At 38.5% G+C, this 25,502-nt stretch overlaps 1 protein-coding gene across 3 annotated transcripts in view; it reads left to right on the plus strand.

Moving 5' to 3' along the window:
- Window positions 1-25,502, plus strand: part of LOC129678014 (signal recognition particle subunit SRP54) — a 65,742-nt gene that overhangs the window by 12,252 nt on the left and 27,988 nt on the right. For all 3 annotated transcript variants that reach the window (XM_055608691.1, XM_055608689.1, XM_055608688.1), the window contains 12 exons: window positions 517-608; window positions 1,621-1,705; window positions 5,636-5,740; window positions 7,055-7,121; window positions 7,201-7,258; window positions 9,591-9,741; window positions 11,429-11,577; window positions 11,926-12,026; window positions 12,677-12,763; window positions 16,953-17,026; window positions 17,349-17,457; window positions 23,425-23,595. In XM_055608691.1, the coding sequence (XP_055464666.1) occupies window positions 517-608; window positions 1,621-1,705; window positions 5,636-5,740; window positions 7,055-7,121; window positions 7,201-7,258; window positions 9,591-9,741; window positions 11,429-11,577; window positions 11,926-12,026; window positions 12,677-12,763; window positions 16,953-17,026; window positions 17,349-17,457; window positions 23,425-23,595 (1,249 nt within the window). The remainder of the gene's footprint in view (window positions 1-516; window positions 609-1,620; window positions 1,706-5,635; window positions 5,741-7,054; window positions 7,122-7,200; window positions 7,259-9,590; window positions 9,742-11,428; window positions 11,578-11,925; window positions 12,027-12,676; window positions 12,764-16,952; window positions 17,027-17,348; window positions 17,458-23,424; window positions 23,596-25,502) is intronic.

Consider the following 25,502-nt stretch of genomic DNA (forward strand, 5'->3'; position numbering starts at 1 on the left):
AGCAGCAAGTGCGCTTACCCACTGAGCCGCCGCTCCTTCCACTATTTCACCTTCCTAGTCAGATCTTCAGGAAAAACACATCCCCAAAGCCTACCTTTAGTTAAAAAAACAAACAAACAAAAATACAGGCAAAACAAGCCCAAAACAGCACAGTGTAGCTTTTGAATACTTGAATCTGGAAATGTAGCTTGCTGTTATGCTTCATGGTAGACATGTGCTTGTTTGTTTTTTTTTTTTTTTTTTTTTTCTCCTTTAGTTTTCTTATAGCATTTTTTAATATAAAAGATTAACATTTTGCCTAGTGTGCCATATGTACTTAGGGATGACTAATACTTGTTTATTAATGCCTGTGTAAACTAAATGCCATGCCTTATTTTGACAGAATGACTGGATATTTAATAATATCTCCTCTCACCTCCAGTAGTGTGGTACTGTAGTACATGAAAGCTGATCAACCGTTGTTTTTATGTTACTGAAGTAAAACACTGAGCATATTTCAATTTTATCTGTTTTCAGGTATTAAATGCTATGCTAAAAGAAGTATGTACAGCATTATTGGAAGCAGATGTTAATATTAAACTAGTGAAGCAACTAAGAGAAAATGTTAAGTAAGTTGAATTAATGGTGTAAACAAGACAAACTAAGTTTGGTTTGCTGGGTTTAAGGTGTAACTAGGAAAGTTTGCTTTATTATGCGATAATCCTATCCAGCATTAGAACAATATTGAACTTGTGTCTGAAAACTGCCTGTGGAACGAGGCGCATGGGGGGCTGAGGCAAAAGAAGTGCCAAAGTGAGGTCAAGGCCAGCCTTAGCTCTACAGTGAGCCTTAAAGTTATCCTTGGCTAAAAGAAGATGGGGGCAGAAAAGCTAGGACTATAGATTTCCATAATTATGGTTCAGTGAATAAACCACAGGTGCCTTTATTTCATTGTAGATTTTCTTCTGTTTTCTTTATCTTCTATCTTATTTGGGTGTGTTCAGTCATTTATTATGTTAAATGTAATCTGATTCTAATGTAAAAAGCTTTTTAACCATCTCGTCATGAATTCTGGTAAGATTATGTAAGTACACCTTCTTCATGACTAGAGTCATCTTTTCTTTAGTTCTCCATTTTGGTTTCTCTGTCCGAGTTTGAAGAAGTCCTGTGTGTAGCCTGCTGCTATGTCCATTAGGAGAGGATATGGACAGGGCATCTAGAACTATCAGGCACCTCTAATAACTTCCTGAATTCCAACCTGGTATTCCTTCTTTTTGCATCCATAGTCTAGGAGAAGATATAGAAATACTAGCATTTAAGCATTTAGAACTAGAAAGTCAGTGTCATTCTTTGTGTATGGAATTTATACACTGCAAGAAAAATAAAATTAATATTTTTTAGTTATATCCAGAGAAATTAGTGTTTATGCATTGAACTAAAAGCCTTGAAAAATTAACCAGTCTTGCATGTAGTATTCGATGGTATAATTATTTGTGGTATAAGCTTATAAGTATATAACAATTATATGGATGTTAATTAATATGAATAGTTGGATACTCTTACTTTCTGTGGGATAGAAGTACTTTCAGATTAGCTTAATTGACTTTTCTCTTTCTTACCTGAATTGTCACCATTGTGAAGGTCTGCAATTGATCTTGAAGAGATGGCATCTGGTCTGAACAAAAGAAAAATGATTCAGCATGCTGTATTCAAAGAACTTGTAAAGGTAAAATTGTATTTTGATTATGATCCCAACAATTCAGTGCTTCTGAGTCCCTTCTAATATATTTATAGACAATTCTTTAGTCTTAAAATATAAATTTGAGCTGGCAAGATGCTTCTCTGGTAAAGGTATCTGCTGCTGAGACTGACAACCTGAATTCAATCCTGGAGCCTATGTGGTGGAAGGAGACTCCTGACTCCTGTAGTTGTTCCCTGACTTCTTTTCACGTGTGTGTCATGGGACATGAGCACAGGCAGACACACACAGAAAATAAAGTGTTAAAATAAATACATAGATAAATGAAGTGAAGGGCTATTAACTTTTGTGAAAGTGGGCTCTTTTTTATTTGTGTGTGGGCCTGTAGAGATGGTGGAGCATTCAGGAACACTTGCTGCTCTTACAGAGGCCTGTGTTCCATCCCTACCATCCACGTAGTGATCTCAACCATCTGTAACTCCAGTCCCAGGGGATCTGATGCCTTCTGACCACCACAGGCACCACAGGGTACACATATACACGCAGGCAAAACATATATAAAATGAGTTACAGAAACAAGAAATAACAAAAAAATACATTGTTTGAAAAAATATATTTGTGTGTATGCCTGTGTCTCTCTCTGAATATGTATGTGTGGTTTCTGGTGCCTGTGGATGGCAAAGACTTTGGATTTCCCTGGAGCTAGAGTCACAAGTGGTTGTCAGCTACCTGAGGTGGGTGCTGGAAACTGATTTTGGGTCTTTTGTAAGACATCATCAGCTCTGGAGCACTTGTTGAGTAGCTGCTTTATTCTAGGCAGTGTGCCAAGTACTGTGGATAGCGAGGATAGCACGGGTCCTTATCTCAGAAAAGCTTACAGTCCAGAGCAATGATATGATACTAAGCAAACTTAAAACTGCTTTCATAGTAATATTAAAACATTATTCACTCCGGTATGTCCTACTGGGGATTGAAGCTAGGACCTCACCTGTGTTAAGCATGTGTTCTGTGAACTATATCTCCAGCTCCCCCTCTTTACCTTTTTTCCTACGCTGGTATTTACACAGCTTTCTATCATGAATCAACACCAGCTGACTTTGGTGGCACAAGCCCTCAATCCCATTGCTTCCTCCCTAAATCTTTTGAGTGTAGGGACCTTTCTCCATGTTTACCTCCAGTCTTTGTACCTTATTCAGGATCATTCAGATGTCTATTTTTACACCTATCTTCTCTTCATCTTACACTCTGAAACAGGAAGGCAGGGGCAGATATATCTATTAGTATAAGGCCAGCCAAGCTACAGAATGAGATGGTGTCTCAAAAAGAAAAAAACAAGCAGGGTGTAGTGCACACGAGGATCGCTGTGAGTTCTAGGCCAGCCTGGTCTGCAAATCAAGTCCAGGACAGCCAAGGCCACCCAGAGAAACCCTGTCTCAAAACAAAACAACCTCCCTCCCCCCCCAAAAAAAAAACCCCAAAAAGACAGTAACAGTAACTAAACTATATTAGTGACTATAGACTTTACCAAGCAAACACTTAACATGCCAGCTTTCACTTAAGGACAGCCTTGACCAATCAGTAAATACTAAATTGTACTAAATTGTGACTGTTGACTGTTGACTATGCGTTTGTCTTTTTAAGTTCTGTGGGTGAAATGGGAAGTGTAGGTAGAGTTCTGTCCGTGCTATACTCCCAAGTTTCATAATCGTCTTAGGAAAGCACATCTGTGGCTTCAGTTGCAAGCTGAAGTTGATGCTGCTTGTGTAGAATACTGTTTTATATAATGAGCAATAAGCATATAATCTGGTTATTTTGACCTGGATTTAATTTGGCAGAAACTTTTTCCAAATAAAGTGAATTTGTCACTTTACTTTAACTGACAATGCTGTAGCTAGTAAGAAAATTAAAGATAAAATTTTATGTGAAAATATATGATAGGGGACCCTAGTTTGAATCTCTTAACACCACACACAAAAAAGTAAAAGTTACATCTTTAACATGAGTTTTATAGAATCCTGGTGTTATTTTTCTGATGAAATTAGTACTGACTTTAAGTAAAGATTTTTAATGATTAATGAAATGAGTAATAATGTAAGATTTACATAACTTAGTAAACCAGATTTTAAGTGATTTAAGTTTTTTAATTCTTTTAAATGCTGTTTTAGGTTTTTAAATTATGCATTACATTAGTACCTATGCTAAATACAGGGTAGTGTCATAGTTTCAGTACATTAGGCTAAAGGTTTATATAGCTTCAAATATGCATTACATATGGGTGTGTTTATAAAGGATTTCTCATACGAAAAGGTTGGAAATGTTCCAGAGTATAGGAAGAAAAAAAGATAGAATTATAAAATGTTCAGTAAAAATAGCTGAGTTATTATGCCAGGAGGTATATAGAATGGAGGTGAATATAGGGCAGCCTATATGTTGAAGAGATATAACAGGAAGGGAAGTGGACTTGTTTTAAGACAGCTTTTTTGCCCATTTTTGAAGTTTTTCCAAAGTTGTACACATGCTTGGAAAAGGGATAAGAAAGTGTGTTTTTGTTTTCTCCTTCTCTTTGCCAGTCTTTCCCTGAAACCCATCTGTAATAACTCATGAATAATACCTTGATGGTCTTGTCTAGGATGGGTGTGGCAGGCTCCTCAGAAGGGTTTTAGATATCCTGAACCACATGTTCTCTCTTGCAACTCTTCAGCTCTGGTTTTGAAATACAGAGGTAGTCAATGAGTTGACATAGCTGTTCCACTAAAGGTTTATTTATATCAGGTTTGGCATTACCCTGTAATCCTAGCACTCAGGAGCTGCAGCAGGAGTTCTAGGGCTACCTAGGCTATACAGTGAGTTCCAAACCAGCCTACATTACAGAATGAGATCTGTGTAAGCATCATCATCATAATAATAAGTAATAAATTTACTTGGGTTATAAGCCTCTGATTATGGGGTTTATTATCATGCGCAGGATCCAAATAGACTCAAAATTGAAGTAAGCTTTTGAACATACTTTTAGAATGCTTTATACTTAGTAAGCATGGTAATACATGCCTGTAATCCTAGGCCTTCAAGAGATAGGAGGAGAGGAATCAGAACTCGTTGCCTTAGCTACATACTGAGTTCATGGCCAGCTTAGATAACATGAGCCTCAGAAATAAAGCCAAAGGAAAAAAAAAGGGTTGTGTTTGTTTATGAACTGTTCCTTTACGACTCTTTCCCACTCACCATTGTAAAATTATAATTTTCTCCATTTCTTTAGGTAATAATTTTATAGATCTTTTGGTATTGGAAAGTTTAATATTTGAGTTAGAAGGTGTCTTCATGTGCCATTTACCATTTTGCGTCATATGAACATTTGTTAAATTGAACGTACATAGCAATATGGAAGCCTCCAGAGATACATAGTTATTGAGCACTTGTAATGTATCTAGGCCAATTTACAGAGTAAACTTTTTACACCAGGTGGATTTGAAGATTTGGTATTTGAGAAAAGAGACAAAATGTCTCATAGAAATTACATGCTGAAATGATAATGTTTGAGTAATATAAATGTATATAGCCTAAATAATGAATATTTTAAATAGCTTCAACTTTTTATATTTTATGAGAAAAATTTTAAATTACATTTGAGTGTGTGTGTGTGTCTGGCAAGTGTGTACCATGTTTAACAACTTGAGGGAGTTAGCCGTTTTCTTCCACTCTGGGTCCTGGGGATTGAACTCAGGTTGTCAAGTTCAAGTTTGGTAACCATCTTTTGTTAGGAAAGGCCTGAATATGATACTAATCCTACAATATTTTATAAAACTTAAATTTCACTCTGCATGAAGGGAATTCGTAAAAATATGGTGGCATCAATAAATTGAAAATATCTTTAACTTGACACTTATAATTTGAATGTCATAGGGAGAGGGATTTTTGAATGTCATATGTTGGTCAGATATTTTTATTTTTGGTGTACAGCTTGTAGACCCTGGAGTTAAGGCGTGGACACCAACTAAAGGAAAGCAGAATGTGATCATGTTTGTTGGGTTGCAGGGGAGTGGTAAAACAACAACATGCTCAAAGGTAAGTACACTTGAAAAAGCCATACGGAAGGTGCATTTGTACAAACAGTTTATTTTAAAGCCGAGCTATACTTTGTTGTTTCACAATTGTGTTACTTTAAGGGTTTGTAATAGTTGTGTAGGAAAGAACGACCTGTCAGATAGCTAGACTTCTAAGGCAGGTGTGGCGGTGCATGCTTGTAGTCCCAGCCACTCGTGAGGGGGAATTGAAGGTCAGCCTCTGCTGCAGAGAGTGTGGGCTCAGCCTTAGCTATGAGACCATCTGAAAAACCCAAAACAATGAAAACATGTTCATTCTGGTTTCAAAAAGAAAAAGCAAGTCCTCTCCTTAAGGAGTAAGTAGGACCAGATGTAGTGGAAGTAGAGGCAGATAGACCTTTTTCCGTTGAGACCAGCCTGTCCTTTAATTAGTTCCAGGCCAGCCAGAGGGGTTAAAGGGTAGGGGGAGCTCTCTGTGCACACAGTGGTTTTTTTTTTTTTCTTTTAATTGAAGAAAACAAAGGCATTTTACTTTCTGTTTTGACACAAAATTTCCCTTTGATGGTCCCAGTGTGTATGATACAGCTTTTTATCTTCATATCCTTATGCTAATTTTTCATTCATTATATGGCTGTTCTTTCTTTTTTCTTTTGTTAAATTTGTTTAGTTTTTATTTTATATACATTGGTGTTTTGACTGCATGTAGGTGTGAGGGTATCAGATCCCCTGGTACAGGAATTATAGACAGATGTGAGCTGATGCGAGCTGCCAGGTCCTCTGAAGAGCAGCCACTGCTCTTCATCTGCTGAGCCATCTCTCCAGCCAGGCACAGGTGCCGCACTCCTTTGATCCCAACTCCTGGGAGGCAGAGGTAGGCAGATCTTGGAGTTCAAGGCCACCGTGGTTTACAGAGTGAACTCTGTGACGCAGATGGTACACAGAGAAACACTGACTCAAGAAAGAAGTATCCATGTGGCCCTTTTTCTATAATCGTGTTCCCAAACTTAGTTGCTAGATTTTTTTTTTTTCTTTCCTCCACAGGAAAGCCATGTTACAGTTTAAGGACAGGCATAATGGTTATTTTTAAAGAATGGTATGAATTGTTTTAGCCTAAATGTTAGAACATTTTTAACAGTGATTATTGCCGTATTATCACTAATTGAAGACAATTAGAATTTAAATTCTGGAACTTTTGCTGTGCGTCAAAATATTTAATATTACACTTAAGAGAATTATGAACATTTTACTTCACTCTTAGATAATCGTAAACAAAAGAAGTTATATATAAAATGATTTATGTTTTCTGATACTTTTTTTTTTAATCTTCCTTTCCCAGTTAGCATATTATTACCAGAGGAAAGGTTGGAAGACCTGTTTGATATGTGCAGATACATTCAGAGCAGGTAGTGTGTTGACATTTTAAAATTGTTTTCTGTAATTTTATTGTCACATTTGAGGCTTCATTAACTGTTTATCTCTTAGGAGCTTTTGACCAGCTAAAACAGAATGCTACCAAAGCAAGAATTCCATTCTATGGAAGGTAGGTCAGTGTCTTGTTTTGGTTTGAGACTCAGTCTCATTTTTCGTGTAGTCTGACCTTGAAACTCTAGTAGTCCAGGCTGCCCTGTAGCTTGTGATCCTTTAGTCTCAGTCTTCTGAGTGCTGGGATCACAAGGTATGTGCCACCATACATGGCTCCCTTTTGTTTTAGTTTGGTTTTTTAAACATTCCTCATTAATTCATACTAGGGAATATGTTCTCGAAATCTTTATTATTGAAAACTATGTAGTTGGAGCCTGAAAACCTGAGTTTGACCCATAGAAACATGGTGAAAGGAAAGAACCGACTTTGGAGGGTTACCCCTTGACCTACACGTGTGTACTGCGGCACATATGTGGATGGGTATGCCTGCACATATGTTTACATATGCATACAAATAAGTACTAAAATAAGTATATATTAACATACCTAATTAGCACTTTTGTGCTATTTTATTATCATCTATCATTCATGTGTTTATAGGAAGACAGGTTACTTTAGATTAAAATAACTATTTGTTATCTGTCTTGGGGTTACTGTTGCTGCAACAAAACACCATGACCAAAAGCAACTTGTGGAGGAAAGGCTTACCTGGCTTACACTTCCATGTTCATCACTGAAGGAAGTCAGGACAGGAACTCAAACAGGGAAGGAACCTGGGGAGGCAGGAGCTGGTGCAGAGGCCATGGAGGGGTGCTGCTTACTGGCTTGCTCCACATGGCTTGCTCAGCCTGCTTTCTTATGGAGCCAAGGACCACCAGCATAGGGATGGCATCACCTCAACTGGACTTTATGCGGGCATTTTTTCAACTGAGGTTCCTTTCTTTTAAATCACTCTAGCTTGTGTCAAGTTGACATAAAACTAACCAGCACAACTGCTTTGTACCTTGAGTCCTACTGTAATGGTCATATGGATTGCATAAATTTATTAAAATTCATCAAATGAGACTGGGCATATAGCTTATGGATAGGGTACTTGTCTAGGTTATACAAGTCCAACAAAACAAAACAAACCCCTCCCTTCAGAAAAACCCTCATTAAAATACTTGAATACAGTGGGGACTGAGGAGATAGATCATCAGGTAAAGGCATTGTCACCAGACTGGCAACCTGAGTTCAATACCTACGACTTTGATGGTGGACAGAGAACCTACTCCTTCAAGTTGTCTCATGACTCTTCAGATGCACCGAGGTTTATTCATGCTTACACACATACACACATAGGAGATTAGGTAAATAAGTATCTACAGATGCACCATGGTTTATTCATGCTTACACACATACACGTATAGGAGATTAGGTAGATAAGTAGATGCATATAATAAAAAGTGAATTCAGTGGCATACTTAATTGTATCATTTGTTAGAAAGGGAAATTTTAAGTGATACTGCAATTTTTTATGATGCCTACTATCTGTATATATGTAGTTAATGTCACTTTCTATGAAAATATTTAATCCTGTTTTCTTATAAATGTATGAATTTTAGTTGTATGGCTATAATCTTAATACTTAAGGTGCTGTGGAAGGGATTATCATAAGTTCAAAACTACCCAGAGCAACATAGTGGTACCAGGTTAGCCAGGGCCTACATATTGAGACATTATCTCAAAATGATTGATTGATTGATTGATTGATTAAATAATATATAAAATCTAATAACTTTTCATTTTAATTTATTTCTGTGTGTATGGGTGTTTTGCCTGGATATATGTGTGCACAATGTGTATGCCTGCCTGGTATCCTTAGAGGACAGAAGAAGGCATTGCATCCGTTGGAACTGGAGTTGTGAGCCCAGCTCTGTGGGTGCTAGAAACGAAACCCTGGTCCTCAGAAAGAGCAGCCAGTGTTCATAGTAAATGATGATGTTACCTGATGAGCTGCTGAGATGCTGTATAATCTAAAAGTCTTACTTCACAGGAGCAATGAATAACTTTATAAAATGATTAAAAAACAGGTTGTTAAATGAAAGAGCAGGTGTAATATGCTTTATAACATGACTTCATTTTTAAAGAAAATATTAAAAAAATGTTTAAGGAAAGAATTCAGAAAAAACCTGCAGTGTTATACAGACTTGTGTAGTTAGTGGTACCTTATGATGTCAAAGATATGGCTTCTAGGGCTGGAGAGATGGCTCAGCCATTAAGGCTAGGCTCATAACCATAAATATAAGAAACGGGCTTCTGTATTTCTTACTTGTTAGTAATTTCTTTTTCTAAATTGAAACTAATTTCACTTTTTCAGAATAGATTAAAAGTAAACTGACAATTTCCAAGTAAATATTTGACTGTTTTCCCATTGTAGTGTTGTTAAATTATTTGTTTATGTGAAATAGCTATACAGAAATGGATCCTGTCATCATTGCTTCTGAGGGTGTGGAGAAATTCAAAAATGAAAATTTTGAAATTATTATTGTTGATACGAGTGGCCGTCATAAACAGGAAGACTCTTTGTTTGAAGAAATGCTTCAAGTTTCTAATGCTATAGTAAGTAGGTTTCAGTTGGCTTCAGTCAATGTAACTATGAAACCTGATTGAGTTTATAGTGAATATAAATTATTCTTTGCCTATATGACAGCTTCTAAGTAATTTGTTTGTTTGGGGACCTATCATTGTGTGAAAAGGATATAATGTCACCATTCTTAGTCTTCAGTATAGAAAAATAATAATGAAAAATTAAGATTTAACCTTAAGTATTTGTTGATTTTCTCTCGTTACTTAAATTTGGTAGAAATAATAATTTTGAAGATTTTTCAAAATGAAGCATTAACATTGTCGCTTAGTGTCTCCTTTAACGCTCCTAAAAGATGGAGCTAGACATAGTAGCACATACCTTTTATCCTAGTACTTGGGAAGTATAGGTGGATCTCTGTGAGTTCAAGGCTAGCCTTGTCTATGTGACCTAGCTCTAGGCCATTCAAGACTGCATGTGTGTTCGTTGTTCTGTTGCTGTGGAAGAGAAACATGACCAAGGCAACTTTTTTAAAGGAAAGAATTTAATGGGCCTTGCTTACATTTTGAGAGGGTTAGTCCGTTGTCACTGTGAGGAGCATGGTGGCACACGCGCAGACATGCTGCTGGAGGAGTAGATCCTGATCTGTAGGCAGCAGAAGAGAGCCTCTGGGGCCTGGTTTAGGCTTCTGAGACCTCAAAGCCCTCCCCCCCATGACATACTTCCTCTAGCACTGCATACCTCCTAATCCTAGTGCTACTTCCTGATGACTAAGCATTCATATAGGCTACAGGGACCAATTAATTCAAACCATCACACCCTGTCTTGACAAACAAAACAAAAATAAAATTTTGATGGAAATAATGTAAGAGTAAGAAGCAGCTTAACATCTGTTGCATACATTAGAAATTCGTGGGATGTTGTCAGTAATTCTTTGGTTAGTGATTTTTACTAGTTAGTACAAATTAGCACTTTTTAGTGCTACTGTTACTTTGACCAATGTGAGCACATCTAAGGGAAATAGCCTCAGTCTGTTACTGCTGCTGCTTTCACAATACGTTCTTCTGCCTCATACTTTTTCTGATTTATTTTTACTTTACTTATTTTCCTTTGTGTCTTTTTTTTTTTTTAAGATTTATTTATTCATTATGTGTACAGTGTTCTGCCTGCATGCCAGAAGAGGGCACCAGATCTCCTTACAGATGATTGTGAGCCACTATGTGGTTGCTGGGTGTTGAACTCAGGACCTTTGGAAGAATAGCCAATGCTCTTAACCTCTGAGCCATCCCTCCAGCCCCCTTTCTGTCATTCTTAAAGGTCTTTGCATAATATTTTCCAACTTCTCTTCTTGCCTTCTTCCTTCCTTTTTCTTTTTGTAGCCTTGGCTGTTTTAGAACTGGATCTGTAGGCCTAAACTAAAAGATCTGCCTGTCTCTTTCTCCTGACTGCAAGAATTTAAGGCAGGTGCCACCTCCTCCCTGCAACTTTCTTCCTTATTCAATCCTTAGCTCAAATTAATTTCCAGACAGGCTATCATATTTTCTTCTATATATCTTGGCCGCCTTATTTGTCTCTCAAGACCTACGTGCCACTTAAATCATGGTGCTTCCTCTGTAAGACTTTATTAATTAAATTATATTTATAGTAAGCATTCTGTACATGCTCATGGTGACCTTTTTTGTAACATCAGTAAAAACATGTCTTTTTATTTACACTTTCTAGCAACCTGATAACATTGTTTATGTGATGGATGCATCCATTGGACAGGCTTGTGAAGCCCAGGCGAAGGCCTTTAAAGATAAAGTAGATGTAGCTTCAGTAATAGTGACAAAACTTGATGGCCATGCCAAAGGAGGCGGTGCACTCAGTGCGTGAGTATCAGTTGAAGTTTCACTGTTGTGACTACTGCGAAACCCTCTGCCCTCTAAGTCACTTGTTCTGTACCTTGGGACCACGTGTATGTGTATATATTTATGAGTTTCTTATTCTTTTTTTTTTTTGTTTGTTTGTTTTTGTTTTTTAATGTAGTAATGGAACTTATAGGATCCATAAAAGAGATTTAAGTAGAAACAGAATTTTGGAGCCTGTCTGGTATAGATATAAGCAGTAAAAAGAAACTTGAATTTTATATATTTTGCTTATTATCTTTGAAAAATCTGCTGGATAGTTGTTTTCTTTTTTGAAGTTTTTTTTTTTTTTTTACTTTTTCCTCTGTGTAGAGTTGCTGCCACAAAAAGTCCAATTATTTTCATTGGTACAGGGGAACATATAGATGACTTTGAACCTTTCAAAACACAACCTTTCATCAGCAAACTTCTTGGTAAGTACAGTGTGGAATTACAGAATAATCTCTGAGATAGTGTGGATCTTAGAACAAGTTAGGGCTTTAGTCCTGTGCTTACTAACTAGCTTAAGAAGGTAATTTCCTTCTATGACTTATTATTCTAACCTCCATTTTACTTTTCTTTAACTGGTGGGGATCAAAACCAGGGCCTTGCAGGTGCTACTGAGCTGCATCTCCAGCCCTCTAACCTCTCACTACTGAGCTGCATCCCCAGCCCTCTAACCTCTCACTACTGAGCTGCATCTCCAGCCCTCTAACCTCTCACTTGCTGTGGTTTACATAGAAACATGCCTTAGTAGATGCAGAGGTTTTTTTTTTTTTTTTTGAAGAGTTTGAGCACATAATACAGAAATATGTAGTTGTCATATTAGAACTTGTCATGATAATAAAATCTTTGTATTGTCTTAAAGTGGTATAGTTAGAGCTCGGGATTAGGAGGATAGCTCTGGGGTGTCGTCCCGGGTTTATGTCTTTGCTGCCATTAAACTTTTCTTAGCTTTAGTTTGCTTTACATAAAATGCAGTGAGAATATTTAACCAACCCAGCCATACATTACGTATACCTGTGTTTTGTGTGTGTAAGGTGAGCATGTTATTAGCTGTCCCTTTCTCTCTGGTGTCTTGTAGGTATGGGTGACATTGAAGGACTGATCGATAAAGTCAACGAGTTGAAGCTGGATGACAATGAGGCGCTTATAGAGAAGCTGAAGCATGGTATATATGTAGCAGAAAAAGCATTTGATCTCACGTGGCTTCTCTCTGTTTTGTTTTTCTTTCTTTTCTTGGGGTGCTGAGGATTGAACCCAGGGCTTTGTGCATGCTAGTAGGCAAGTGCTTTCCTGGTAGTTTGCTTCCCATCCTGTTGGTTTTAGGAGAAGCCATGCTATGAGGTTTGAAGTCTAAGTCTCCTGTGATGACAATAATGAAAACATCTTCAACTTCTTCTACTTGTTTTCTTATTCAAAGTCACAAATTACATTTTTGCCTTTAATGAAATTCTTAATTGCTTTTTGAAAATCTTACACATGTATACAGTGTTTTCTTGACCAGATCCAACCTCCACTTACCCTTCATACTTTCCTTTATGTATGTAGTTATTAAATGTGCGTGTGTACCTAAAAAAAACACAGAGAGAGAATGTCTTTATGGCTCAGACTGGTTTTGGACTTTGGATCCTCCTGTGTCTACTTGGGTCACAGGCACACACTTTCATACTTTCCTTTGATTTCTTTTTCCTTTCATTTAAAAAAAATTGTAAACCAGGCGGTATTGGTGCATGCCTTTAATCCCAACATGTGAGAGGTAGAGGCAGGTGAATCTGAGTGAGTTTGAGGCCAACCTGGTCTACAGAGTGAGTTCAGGACAGCCAGGCTGTTAGGCAGAGAAACCCTGTCTCAAAAACATAAAAACCAAACAAACAAAATGTATGTGGGGAGAGGTAGCATATGTGTCACAGCACTCATGTAGATCAGAGGGCAACTTTGTGGATGAAGTCTATTCTCTTTTTCCCCCTTTACACAGGTTCCAGGGATTGAACTGGGGTCATTAGGCTTGCCAGACAAGCACCTTTACCCGTTCAACCATCTTCCCAGACCACCTTTTTGATAAAGTTACTATTGATTTGATGGAAATGATAATGTCTATAATTAGAGTTAATTTTAATCCTTTTTTAAAGCTGGCCATAGTGGCATATGCCTTTAATCTTGAGTTCAAGGCTAGCCTGCGCTACAAATTGGCAGTTCTTTTGCCTCTGGCCCTCTGGGATTACAGGGATGCGCCGCCATTCCTGACCTATGGATTGTATCTTTTTATTCTGCCTCCTTCGATTATGTGTGTGTATAATAAACTGTGTGAAAAGAAATATAAAAGAATGAGATTAAGAATATAACAGGCCCTGTCTAAATGTCATATGAGTTACAAAATTTCAGCTCTATCCATAAAAAATAGGTGATGTTACTGCTATGGTTGTGACTGTCACATAACAGGATATATACGAAATACCGAGCACATCATGGACACCTGACATGTTAATAATAGTCATCCTGCCTTTACTCAGATCTCTCTTGATTATTCGTATGGTTGTGTTTTATTCCACTGTTTCCCTCTTTCTCCCTCATTTTGCCAGGTACGTCTGTGCTTACCTCTCAAATTACATATCAGATACAACTTTTGTATTTATCTGGATTTACACATATTTTCTAGCTTCCTGAATTCTTTTCATTTGATCTGTTGTTTTGTGTTTTAAGGATGCGCTCTATTTAGCCCCTTGTCTTAGTTATTTTTTTATTACTTATAAAGAAAGTATTTAATTGGGGGCTTGCTTACAGTTTCAGAGAGTGAGTCCATGACCATCATGGTGACGATCATAGCAGCCTGCAGGCAGGCACAACACTGGAGCAGTAGCTGAGAGCTTGCTGTGATTCATGGGCACAAAGCAAACAGAGCCAGACCGGGAATGGTGTGGGCTTTTTAAACTTGAAAGCTCATTCCAGTGATACTTCTTCAACAAGGGTATGTCTCCCAGGCATCCCTTAACAGCCCGCAACTGGGAGTCAGGCGTTCTAATATACAAGCCTGTGGGGACCATTATCATTTAAACCACCACATACAGATTATCCTTGAGCTTGGATCCTTTTGCCTCAGCCTCTGGAATGGTGGAATTGTAGAGGTGTGCCACTGCATCTGGGTGATCCCATCAATCTAAAATCCTCCAGCAGCTTCCCATTGTCCTTAAAGTGCTTGTAAATGATCTTATTGTCTGGGCTAGCTCCCATCTTCTTCATAAGGTTTTGATACTGCTCTATTTAGCATTCTGTGCCAGCCTGCTGTACTTTCAGTTTCTCAAATGTAAGTTGCTCATACCTTTTGCTAGCCCCTCTGTCTGTTACATAAATTTCTTTATCTTACTTGTGGACAAGTCATTACTATACTTGATCTCTTCTAACATATCCTACCTGATTCCTAGATGTAAATTAGAAGCCTCTGATACATGTTCCTTTGTACTCTATAATTATTTGTTGTCATTCATCACAGTCAATTTGATACTCACCTCTGCTTGAAGGTAAAGGTGAGTTTTATAGCTATGTTCAACTTTCATCTTCATACCTTGCTCAGTATCTGATAGACAGGTATTCAGGGGATGAATTTATCCTTCATGACCTGATTTTCTGCCTTCTATTATTTTGTTGTTGTTTTTTTTGTTTTTCTTTTGAGAACAGGGATTCACAGTGTAACCCTGGCTGTCTTGGAACTTACTCGATAGACAGACTGGGCTCAGATCTTACTGCCTCTGCCTTGGGAGTTCTGGAATTAAAGGTGTGCATCATGCCAGGCTCTTCTGTCTTGAAGCAGTTTTCTAGTTATGCTTCTATACATGGTCTGTCTACTCGACTTCTGACTCCTTAGATCTCTCAGATGTTTGATTTTTTTTTTTTTTAATTCCTAATATCTTGCTTGTTCTGAGGTCATCAAGCTCTATCTGCTTTCCAAATGTGATGATGATTCTCATGTTTTCCAATTAATATTTGATATGTTACCTGATTTTTCTACTTTTAAAGTTTCATTCAGTTGCATGGATTTTCTGTTTGTTCAGTGATCACTTACTTTACCAAAAAAAAAAAAAAAAATCGTATGTGTGTGTGTACCCACACATGTCATGTCATGTATATGTATGGATATCAGAAGATAGCTTGCAGGACTCTTTCCCATCTTCATGCGGGTTCTGGGGATCAAACTCAGCTCATTAGGCTTGGTGGCAAACACCTTTATTCACTGTGCATTCCGCTGGTGCCACTTCTTCATGAGTGGCCAAAGTGGATACAAGCATCTGAACACTGATTCTTATAGAAGGAACAGCAAGCACTCTTAATCAGTGAGCCATCTCTTCAGCCCAGGGTGTTTTCGCAATTCTGTAGTATGTCCATTTTTCCTCCAATCAGTTTATTTCACGCAATCTGATTTCTCCCTTAATTTATTATCACCGTTACTATTTGTGTGCCTGAGATAAGTGTGTGTGTGAGAATATGCTGACATATATATGAAGATCAGAGGACAACTAAATCAGTTCTCTAGTTCCAACTTTCTGTGGTTCCCAGAGATTGAACTCAGGTCATCAGGTTGCATGGCAAGTACCTTTAACCACTGAGCCACCTGACCAGCCCCACATCATTTGTTTTTGACACAGAATCTTCCTTTCTAGCCCTGGCTGGCTTCAGACTTGGAATCTTCTCAGTCTCCTGAATGTTGTGATAACAAGTGTGAGCCACTGTGCCCATCAAATTATTAGTTTTATAATCATCAGTGAAGTTATATGTAACTATTTTTTTAGACTGAGACTCTTTATATAGCCCTGGCTGTTCTGAAACTCACTGAGTAGACTAGGCTGTCCTCAAACTCACAGGACCCAGCTGCCTTTGCTGGGATTAAAGACATTGTTTGAGTACTATTTCATCTTCAGTCTATTTTCCTAATCATGGCTAGCTAAGCTATTAATATATTACGGATATTATAAGTCATTTTTGCTATTTTATATTTTTGCCTGTAATACATAGGAGTTTTAGGAGTTTTGCGGTTCTTTATTCTGTTTAGTTTTTACTGTATCCAAGCCTTTTAATTGTAGCCATTTTATTACGTGTAGTTTATTATGTGTAGTCTGCCTTGTTTCTAAGGTTTTGTGTGTTTGCATATAACTATCTAATGTGCTAGAGCAGTAGGCTTCTCTGAGACGCTCTCTGACCGTGTACCTACTACTGCTCATCGCATTCATCCTTTCTTCCACGTGCAAGGAATGTTCGTTGATTGGATAGTGTGCTCCAAGATAAATTTATGTTAAAGGGAAATACTAGCTTCATTAATGGAAATGTACATTTTCTACTGTATCTGAATTGTTTGTATTGCATTTCAGGTCAGTTTACGTTGCGAGACATGTATGAACAGTTTCAGAATATCATGAAAATGGGCCCATTCAGTCAGATCTTGGTTAGTTACCCTTAAATATTTCTAAGTTCCTTTATATTTTTTAGTGTTCATCTTAGAAATCAAGTTTAGTATACCGCAAAGCAGCAGGCTTCCTTATTATCATATACCAATTTTGTAAAATAGTGAATTTTGGTACGACATCTTCATGAATTTACATAATGTATTGTGTTTGTTTTTCATTGTAATTTCTAAGGACAAATATACTTGCATTAATTATTTGGGTAAAATGGATCTTTTAAAAATTAATTTCAAAGCTAGTATTTAAATATTGACATCTTGAGCAATAGTAAATCATTGCTGACTATGTTTAAATCTGTTTTAGGGGATGATTCCTGGTTTTGGAACAGATTTTATGAGCAAAGGGAATGAACAGGAGTCCATGGCAAGGCTAAAGAAGCTGATGACGATAATGGACAGTATGAATGATCAAGGTAAGACAGTGGATGAGTCGCCTGAGGGCCATATTTGGTATCAGCAAGTTTTGAGTTTTTTTTTTTTTTTTTTTTTTTTTTTTTTGGCAAACTGGAGGAAAATTAGACCAAAAGGATATTTTTAGGTAGATTTGGAGTAACCTGTAAGCTCTGACTTAAAGATTGCGATCATTGAGCCGAGTCATCGAGAGGAATGTGAAGTGTAACAGTTCTTTAAATGGGTTCTGAAGAAAAAAATTGTACATTTTTATTATGTTGATAGAAATAAATGGGGAAAAGTGCAGTCAATTTTTAAAAAACTCCTGGGATTAAAAGAATTAAATGTTGGCTAGGTGTGGAGGTTCACTTCTTTAATCTGGCATTTGAGAGGCAGAGGTAAGTGGATCTTTTTAATGCCAGCCTGGCCTGCAAGTTCCAGTATATTCAGAGATACATAGTGAGCTCCTGTCTCAAAAAATAATCAGGGTTTGGAAGGATAGCACAGCAGCTAGGAGTGTTGGCTGCTCTTCCAGAGGTCCTGCATTCAATTCCCAGCAACCACATGGCAGCTCACAATCATCTATATAACTGTAGTCCCATCGGATCCGATACCCTCTTCTGGTGTGCAAATGTACATGCAGACAAAATACCCATACATGTACATTAAAAATCTTTTTAAAAGTCCTTTATAAATAAATAATCAAGTAAATCCAAGTGTTTAAATTCTTTTCAACAATTAATCTTCCAGTGTACCTTTTAAACCTGTAGGAGGAAGAAAATTGAACCATGTTGTAGACTCCTTTTACTTTGTCATCCTGCCTTTTTCCATTTTGATTAAGTTCAACAATCAATATTACCAATTTCTGCACACTGAAAAAGGAAGATTTTTATTGAGACTTTATTTTTATTTATTGTTAGTAATATTTTTGTTTCCTGAGATAGGGTTTCATGTAGTTCAGGCCATCTTCATATAGCTGTTTTATTTAGTCCTTTGTCCATTGGCATTCCTAATCCCAGGACCTCTTTCTAAAAGTGTGTGTGTGCCCGTGTGCCTGTGTGTGTGTGCGTGTGACTTCTTTTTAAATATGTGTGTGTGTGTGACTTCTTATTTTACCTAGGAGTATGCTAGCATGTATCATGTTTTTTAGGTCTAATACTTTGTTACTTGTTCAGTTTGCCTTTTACCCTCAGTTGAGAGACAAAGAGACAGAGTGAAAATTCTTTGATCTTTGGCTCATTTAGCTTATATGATTATGAAAAACAACCCTCCTAGCTCTCCTCATGAATTTTCAGGGATCACTCTATGAAAAAAAAAAATCTTTTTCTGTAGCTCCATTCTTTCCTTATCATCTGACTGTCTTTTGTTTTTTGAGTGTGTAGCCCTGGCTGTCCTGCAGTTTGCTTTGTGGACCAGGCTGGCTGGGAGATCTCCCTGATTCTGCCTCCCCAGTGCTGAGAGTAAAGACATGTGCCACTGCACCCAGCTTTCTGCTCTCCATATTGAAAGCTACTCTTTTCTTTTCTCTTTCCCCTGCAAACTGTAGTAACTGTAGCTGTTTCTCAAGTATTTGCTCTGGCACTGTCATGAATACTGTACAAATATAGACCATTTAATCATCACAGCCTTTAAGGAACATAGTTCACTATTATCTATCTTTTCCAGGTAAAAATGAGGTATAATCACATGAGTAAATTTTCCCAAGGTCTGGACAGTAGAGAGGCTGGGGTCCAACCTAAACTTTTTTCTTGGGAGCCTATCCTCAGTCACTGTGTGGGATACGTGATGGCTCTCCAGCATTTGAGAACCTTATATTTATGCCTCGCAGGGGAGCATATACAGGAATAGAAATGCCAGGTAAACACATTTTGGTTTGACATGTTAACAAACACTGCTTACATGTAAATTAAATTAAATGTACTTAAAAGTGTAAGTTAAAATTCTATAATTAAAAACAAAATTACATGCACTTCCTTAATTAATTATTCGATTCCCACAAGCTTATTTAAGTTTCAGTAAAATCCCAATCTCTAGGTGGGTGGTACACACTTGGGAGGTGGAGGCAGGAGGAATAGGAATTCAAGGTCGTTCTTGAGCTGTATGACGCTGGCCTGAGCTACATGAAACCCATCTCAGGAAACAAAAGTACTACTACTAATAAATAAAAATAAAGTCCCAATAAAACCTTCCTTTTTCAGTGTGCAGAAATTGGTAATATTGATCGTTGAACTTAATCAAAATGGAAAAAGGCCTACATACGGTGGTCCACACCTGTGGTCCTAGCACTGAGGCATGAGTACAGTGAGTGAGTGAGCATGAAGCCAGCCTGGGCCAGCAACAGCTGCATAGCAACAGCTGGTTTCAGAGAAACTGAAAAGTAAAAAGTCTAAAAAGAGAAAAGGTCAAGAATAGCCAAACATCTTGAGAAATTTAGATGAAAGCGTTCTTTTTTCACTCAGAATCATTAAGATATTCTATAACACTGTCTTCTAGAAACTACCATTTTGCTTCATTCCTGCATCTGTAACTCTGAATTTGTCTCTCTGTAGGAAGTCAGCTGACCCAGCTGCTGTAGTTAATGAAGACCGTCTTAACTGTACTGCTCTTTGTCACCATTCTTGGCAGAAATCAGTGCTTATGTGAATTTGTTCTGCTTTTAAACTCTGGGTTTTGTCGTTTTTGTTTTTGTTTTTCATTTCATACATTTGTTCTGTAGGATGTTGTTTTGTTTTTTTACTGTATAACCCTAGCTGGCTTGTAACTTGTTTGGTATACCAAACTAGCTTCAAACTCAAAAGAGATCTCCTGCCTCTGCCTTCTGAGTGTTAGGATTAAAAGCGTGTGCCACCATGCCTTCCTTCATTCTGTACTTTTGTACTAAACTGTGCAGTCTTGTATTCCTTGTGTGTGAATGTCAGGCTGTCTTATGTTAGCTAGCCACTGGAGTGGCAGAGGCCACTTAACTTTTTATAATGAACTGAATTTGTTATTGTTGTTGTTGTTTTATGTATATGGGTGTTTTGCCTCCATGCATGTCTATGCACAGTGTGTGTTCTGTGCTTGGGGAGGTCAGAAGATAGCGTTGGATTTCTTGAAACTGGAGTCAGCGGAGAGCCATTGTGTGGGTACTGAGAAACAAACACTGGTCCTCTGCAAAAATCAGCCATGCTCTTAACCACTGAGCGAACTATCCCTCCACCCTGATTTGATTTGTTTTTACTGTTTTGAGACAAGTTTTATCTGTATAGCTCTAGCTGTCCTGGAACTTGCTCTGTAGACCAGTCTGGCCTCGAGCTCAGAGATTCCCCTGCCTCTGTCTCTCAAATGCTGGAATTAAAGGCATGCACCACCATTCCCCAACTGCTTCCAACTTCCATTTTAAAAAACTTACTTAGTTACTTAATGGCAGGGGGTAGAGGGACTTGGAATACATTTGTGGAGGAAAACTAGGGGAAGTTGGTTTTCTCCTTCTCCCATGTGAATTTTTAAGGATTGAACTCAGGTTATCAGGCTTAGCAACAAGCTCCTACTGAGCCATCTAGACTGCTTATTAAGGGATGTTAGGGATGTTATAAAGAGAATGTTGGACTGGGCGTATCATCTGTCACTCAAGAGGCCAAGACAAGAAGATCACAAGTTTGAGGCCAGCCTGGGGTATAATGAAAAAGAGACTGAGAGGTATCTGTTATGTCTGTATTCTGATTTTATTTTCCTTGTTTTGTATGAATATGTATGTTTGGGGTTTTTTTGTTTGATTGTCACATTATAGAATTTTTCTGCCCCTTCCTTTTTTATCCTTTTTGAAACAAGGTTTACTATATAGCTCAGGCTGCCTGGAACTTTTGATCCTTTTGCCTCAACTTTCTGAATGTGTGTGATGCCTACCAAGTATAGCTGAAAGTAGATACTTTGACTTCGGTCCACCTCATTCCTTACATTGCATACAAGTAAAGTCTGAAGAGCTTCACCTTATATTCTGAATGATCAAAAAGCTAGAGGGGACTCCTGAACACACTACAAAAGGATTAGAATATTACCAGGTGTAATTTCTCCTCTATAGGAAATGCAAGAATTTCTCTTTTAATTACACATAGAGTCTTCTGTCTTCTACTTGCTTGTGAGGTCTAAATTTGTAAAGTAGAAGTTAGCAGCGCTTAGGGTGGAATGAAGGTGAGTGCTTCTGTTCTATGTTTGAAGTATGCCGTATTCTTGTTGTATGTGGAGGACATAGAAAGAATGACATGTAGAATACAAAGTGATAAAGTTTCAGAAGTCCTCAGTCGTCCTTCCCCCACCCCCCTTTTAAAGCCAGGTCTTTGTAGCCCTAGCTGCCTTGGAACTTGCTGTGTAGACCAAACTGGCTTCAAATTTACAGATACTCTTGCCTCTGCCTCCTGAATCATGGGATTAAAGGTATGTGCCACAATATCTGTTGGTTCTCAGAATGTTCTGTTTAAATTGTAGGTAAAATATATATAGTTTGGTTTGTTCTTTTTATTCTAATGCTATAAATATTTTATTTTCTACTTTAAAATTTTAAATTAGAAGCAAAAATGACAAACTAACATTTATTGAATCTGTTTTTTTTTTTAAGATTTATTTATTATTTTTACATTATTCCTGCATATGTGCCTGTAGGCAAGAGGTTTACCAGATCCCATTATAGATGGTGTGGTTGCTGGGAATTGAACCTTTGGAAGAACAGCCAGTGCTCTTAACCCCTAAGCCATCTTTCCAGCCCCTTGAATCTTTTTTGTGGTTTGACCATTTAATATGTCTGTTGTTCTTATATATATTTTATAATGTAGAGACAGAAAAATGAAATTTTATCTCTGTAAAAAGAAACAAGCTGGGGAGATGGCTCATGGAGTGAGAACACTTGCTGTGAAGCAAGAGGACTGAATTTCAGATCCTCAGAATTCTTGTACAGAAGCCAGGCATGGCTGTACAGTCCTCCAACCCTTCTGTTGAGGAGTGGAGACAAGGCAGATCCTAGGAGCTTGCTGGCCCAAACACCAAGTATCAGGTTCATTGAGGGACCTTATGCCAATTGACACAAATGTAGACACATGTAATCACCTCCCTTCCACCTCCCACCCCCATATATGAGGTTGGTGATATAGTTCAGTTGGTAGAGTGCTTGCCTAGCATACAGGAATCTCTGTTAGAACCTAGTAAACAGGTATGATATCAAACACCTATAATCCCAGCACTCAAGAAACTCAAGGTCATCCTCAACTACAAAGAGATTTTGACCTTGTCTCTAAAAAATAAAAACAAATAATAAACTGTGTCTATAAAACACTCTGAAGTTTTAGATTGCCCATTTGAATTTCCTTTGTGAGTCAGTTCTTGTTCAGTCCCAGGTTTGTTTGTTTGTGAGACAGGGTTTCTCTGTGTAGCCTTGGCTGTCCTGGCCTCTCTCTTTGTAGTCCAGACTGGCCTCGAACTCACAGAGACCAGCCTGCCTCTGCCTTCCTGAGTGCTGGGATTACAGGCATGTACCACTGCTGCCAGGTTTATTTGTTTATTATTCATATAGTATTCTGACTGCAAGTGATCTGGCAGACTAGAAGAGGGTACTGGATCTCATTACAGATGATTTTGAGCTACCATATGATCGCTGGGAATTGAACTCAGGACCTTTGAAAGAGTAGCCAGTGCTCTTAACCTCTGAACCATCTGCACCGCCCCCCGCCGCTTTTTTAAGGACAGGGTTTCTCTGTGTAGCGTTGGCTCTCTTGGACTTGCGTTGTAGACCAGGCTGGCCTCAAACTCACAGCAGTACACCTGCCTCTGCCTCCCGAGTGCTGGGCCTATAAGCTCAGTCCCAGGGTTTGTCCCAAGTTTTTTACTTGACTTTATTTTTATTTTCTAATGAACATGTTTTCATTTTTAGGACTGGAGGTGTAACCCAGAGACAGAGTGCTTGGCTACTGTGGTAATGAATGATAATTTTCTGTAATGAAGTCATTTGTCTTTGTCCGCAGAATTGGACAGTACAGATGGTGCCAAGGTTTTTAGTAAGCAACCAGGTAGGATCCAAAGAGTTGCCCGAGGGTCTGGTGTGTCAACAAGAGATGTTCAGGAACTTCTGACACAGTATACCAAGTTTGCACAGATGGTGAAGAAGATGGGAGGCATCAAAGGGCTTTTCAAAGGTAAGGGGGGGGGGGGAAGCACATTGTCACTAAAAGAACAAAATTAAGAAACAAAATGTTAAAGCCAAGTAGTCCCATACTGGGAAGGTCACTGCTGAATTTCATGTTGTAGGGGTTGGTAGGACCTGCCTGAGTCCCTGAGCTCATCTCAGTACCAAAGAAAAAAGAAGGTAATCTGAACTAACTGTCAAAGTCAAGTACAATCAGGATTTATTATGTGGTACATGGTTTATCTGTTTTCCGAATAAAGATGATAGACTGTTGAAAAAATTTTACTTTTATCAACATACATAGTATAGAATATTTAGAGAACATAAGAGTATAAAAAAACATCTCTTTCTTTTCCTGAGAGAATCCCACAAATCCCATTTGAGATAACAGTTGCTATAGCTACTGATTATTTTTCCATATTTTTAGAAAGTTTATTTATTATTTATACAGTGTTCTGTCTGCATGTGTACCTGCATGCCAGAAGAAGGCTCCAGATATCACTATAGATGGTTATTAGCCACCATGTGTTTGCTGGGAATTGAACTCAGGACCATTAGAAGAGCAGCCAGTGCTCTTAACCTCTGAGCCTTCTCTCCAGCCCCATTTTTCTGTATTGCCAAACATTCTTCAGAATGTAATGACTAACTTGGTTGGGTATTGCATGCTTGCACTCCCAGCATTCTTCCCTCTCCCCTGCATCCTGCTGCATCCTGCAGCCCTCTTCACCACTGCTCAGGAAAGAGCAGGCCTTCCAGGGACATAACCATAATAAGAAGCTGCAATAAGACCAGGTACCTACTCTGACATCAAGACTGGATAAGGCAACCCACTAGAAGGAAAAGGGTCCCAAAGGCAAGCAAAAGAGTCAGAGACAGAGCCAAGTGCTGTGGTGCATTCCTGCAATCCTAGCATTGTGGGAGGCAGAGGCAGGCAGATCTCAGTTCCGGGCCAGCCTGGTCTACAAAGTGAGTACAGGACAGCCAAGGCTACACAGAGAAACGAAGAAAACAAAACCATGAACAAAACAGTCAGAGACAGCCTGTGATCCCACTTTAGGAATCCAACAAGAACACCATGCTACACAACCATACGTATAGACAGAGGATCTCCCTCACACCTGTGCAGGCTTCCTGATCCTCTGAGCCCTCTTGAGTCCTCACAGACTCTTGCCCTCAGGTGAATCTGTTGACCATATGTTCTTGTGGTGTCCTTGATCCCTCTGGCTTCCTCCCCCTCCTCTGCAGGACTTCCCAAGCTCTGCCTAATATTTGGCTGTGAGGCTCTGCATTTGTTCTTATCAGTTGCTGTTAAGAAGTCTTAGATGACAATTATGCTTTAAACTTTTTTTTGTTTGTTTTTGTTTTCGGAGACAGGGTTTTCTGTGCATAGCCCTGGTTGTCCTGGACTCGCTTCTTAGACCAGGCTGGCCTCCACCTCACAACACTTCACCTGCCTCTGCCTCCACGAGTGCTAGGATTAAAGGCAAGTGCCACCACACATGGCTAAACTGTTATTTTTTTCAATGAAGTAACTTTTGCCAAACAAACACTGCAGAGGTTTCCAATTCAAGTACCACTTGATTAGTGAAGCTCTTGTGTCTTCTGTATTGAGGTGGTTGATATTTCTTTCCTGAATCATCTGGGATGCATCCAGGCAACCAAGGAGCACCTCACGCCCCTGTGGATCCATTTGATCTTTTGGAGTTCTGTGAGCACACTCGTGCACAGGCTCCACGTGGTGGTCCTCCAGGCTTCCCTGCTCCTCTTGGGCCCTAGCTGAGTCTACTTAGCTTTGCTGGCTGTTACACTGTAGTGTGCACTTGGGCCCCTGGGGAGAGGAGGGAAAAACTGTTACGTAGTTGCTGTTGCACCGGTTGGTACCACTCAGTCAGTTCTGCTTATCTTGGATCGTCGGGT

Source organism: Psammomys obesus, unplaced genomic scaffold, assembly GCF_907164565.1.
Source record: "Psammomys obesus unplaced genomic scaffold, mPsaObe1.curated_primary_1811, whole genome shotgun sequence".
Lineage (NCBI taxonomy): Eukaryota > Metazoa > Chordata > Mammalia > Rodentia > Muridae > Psammomys > Psammomys obesus.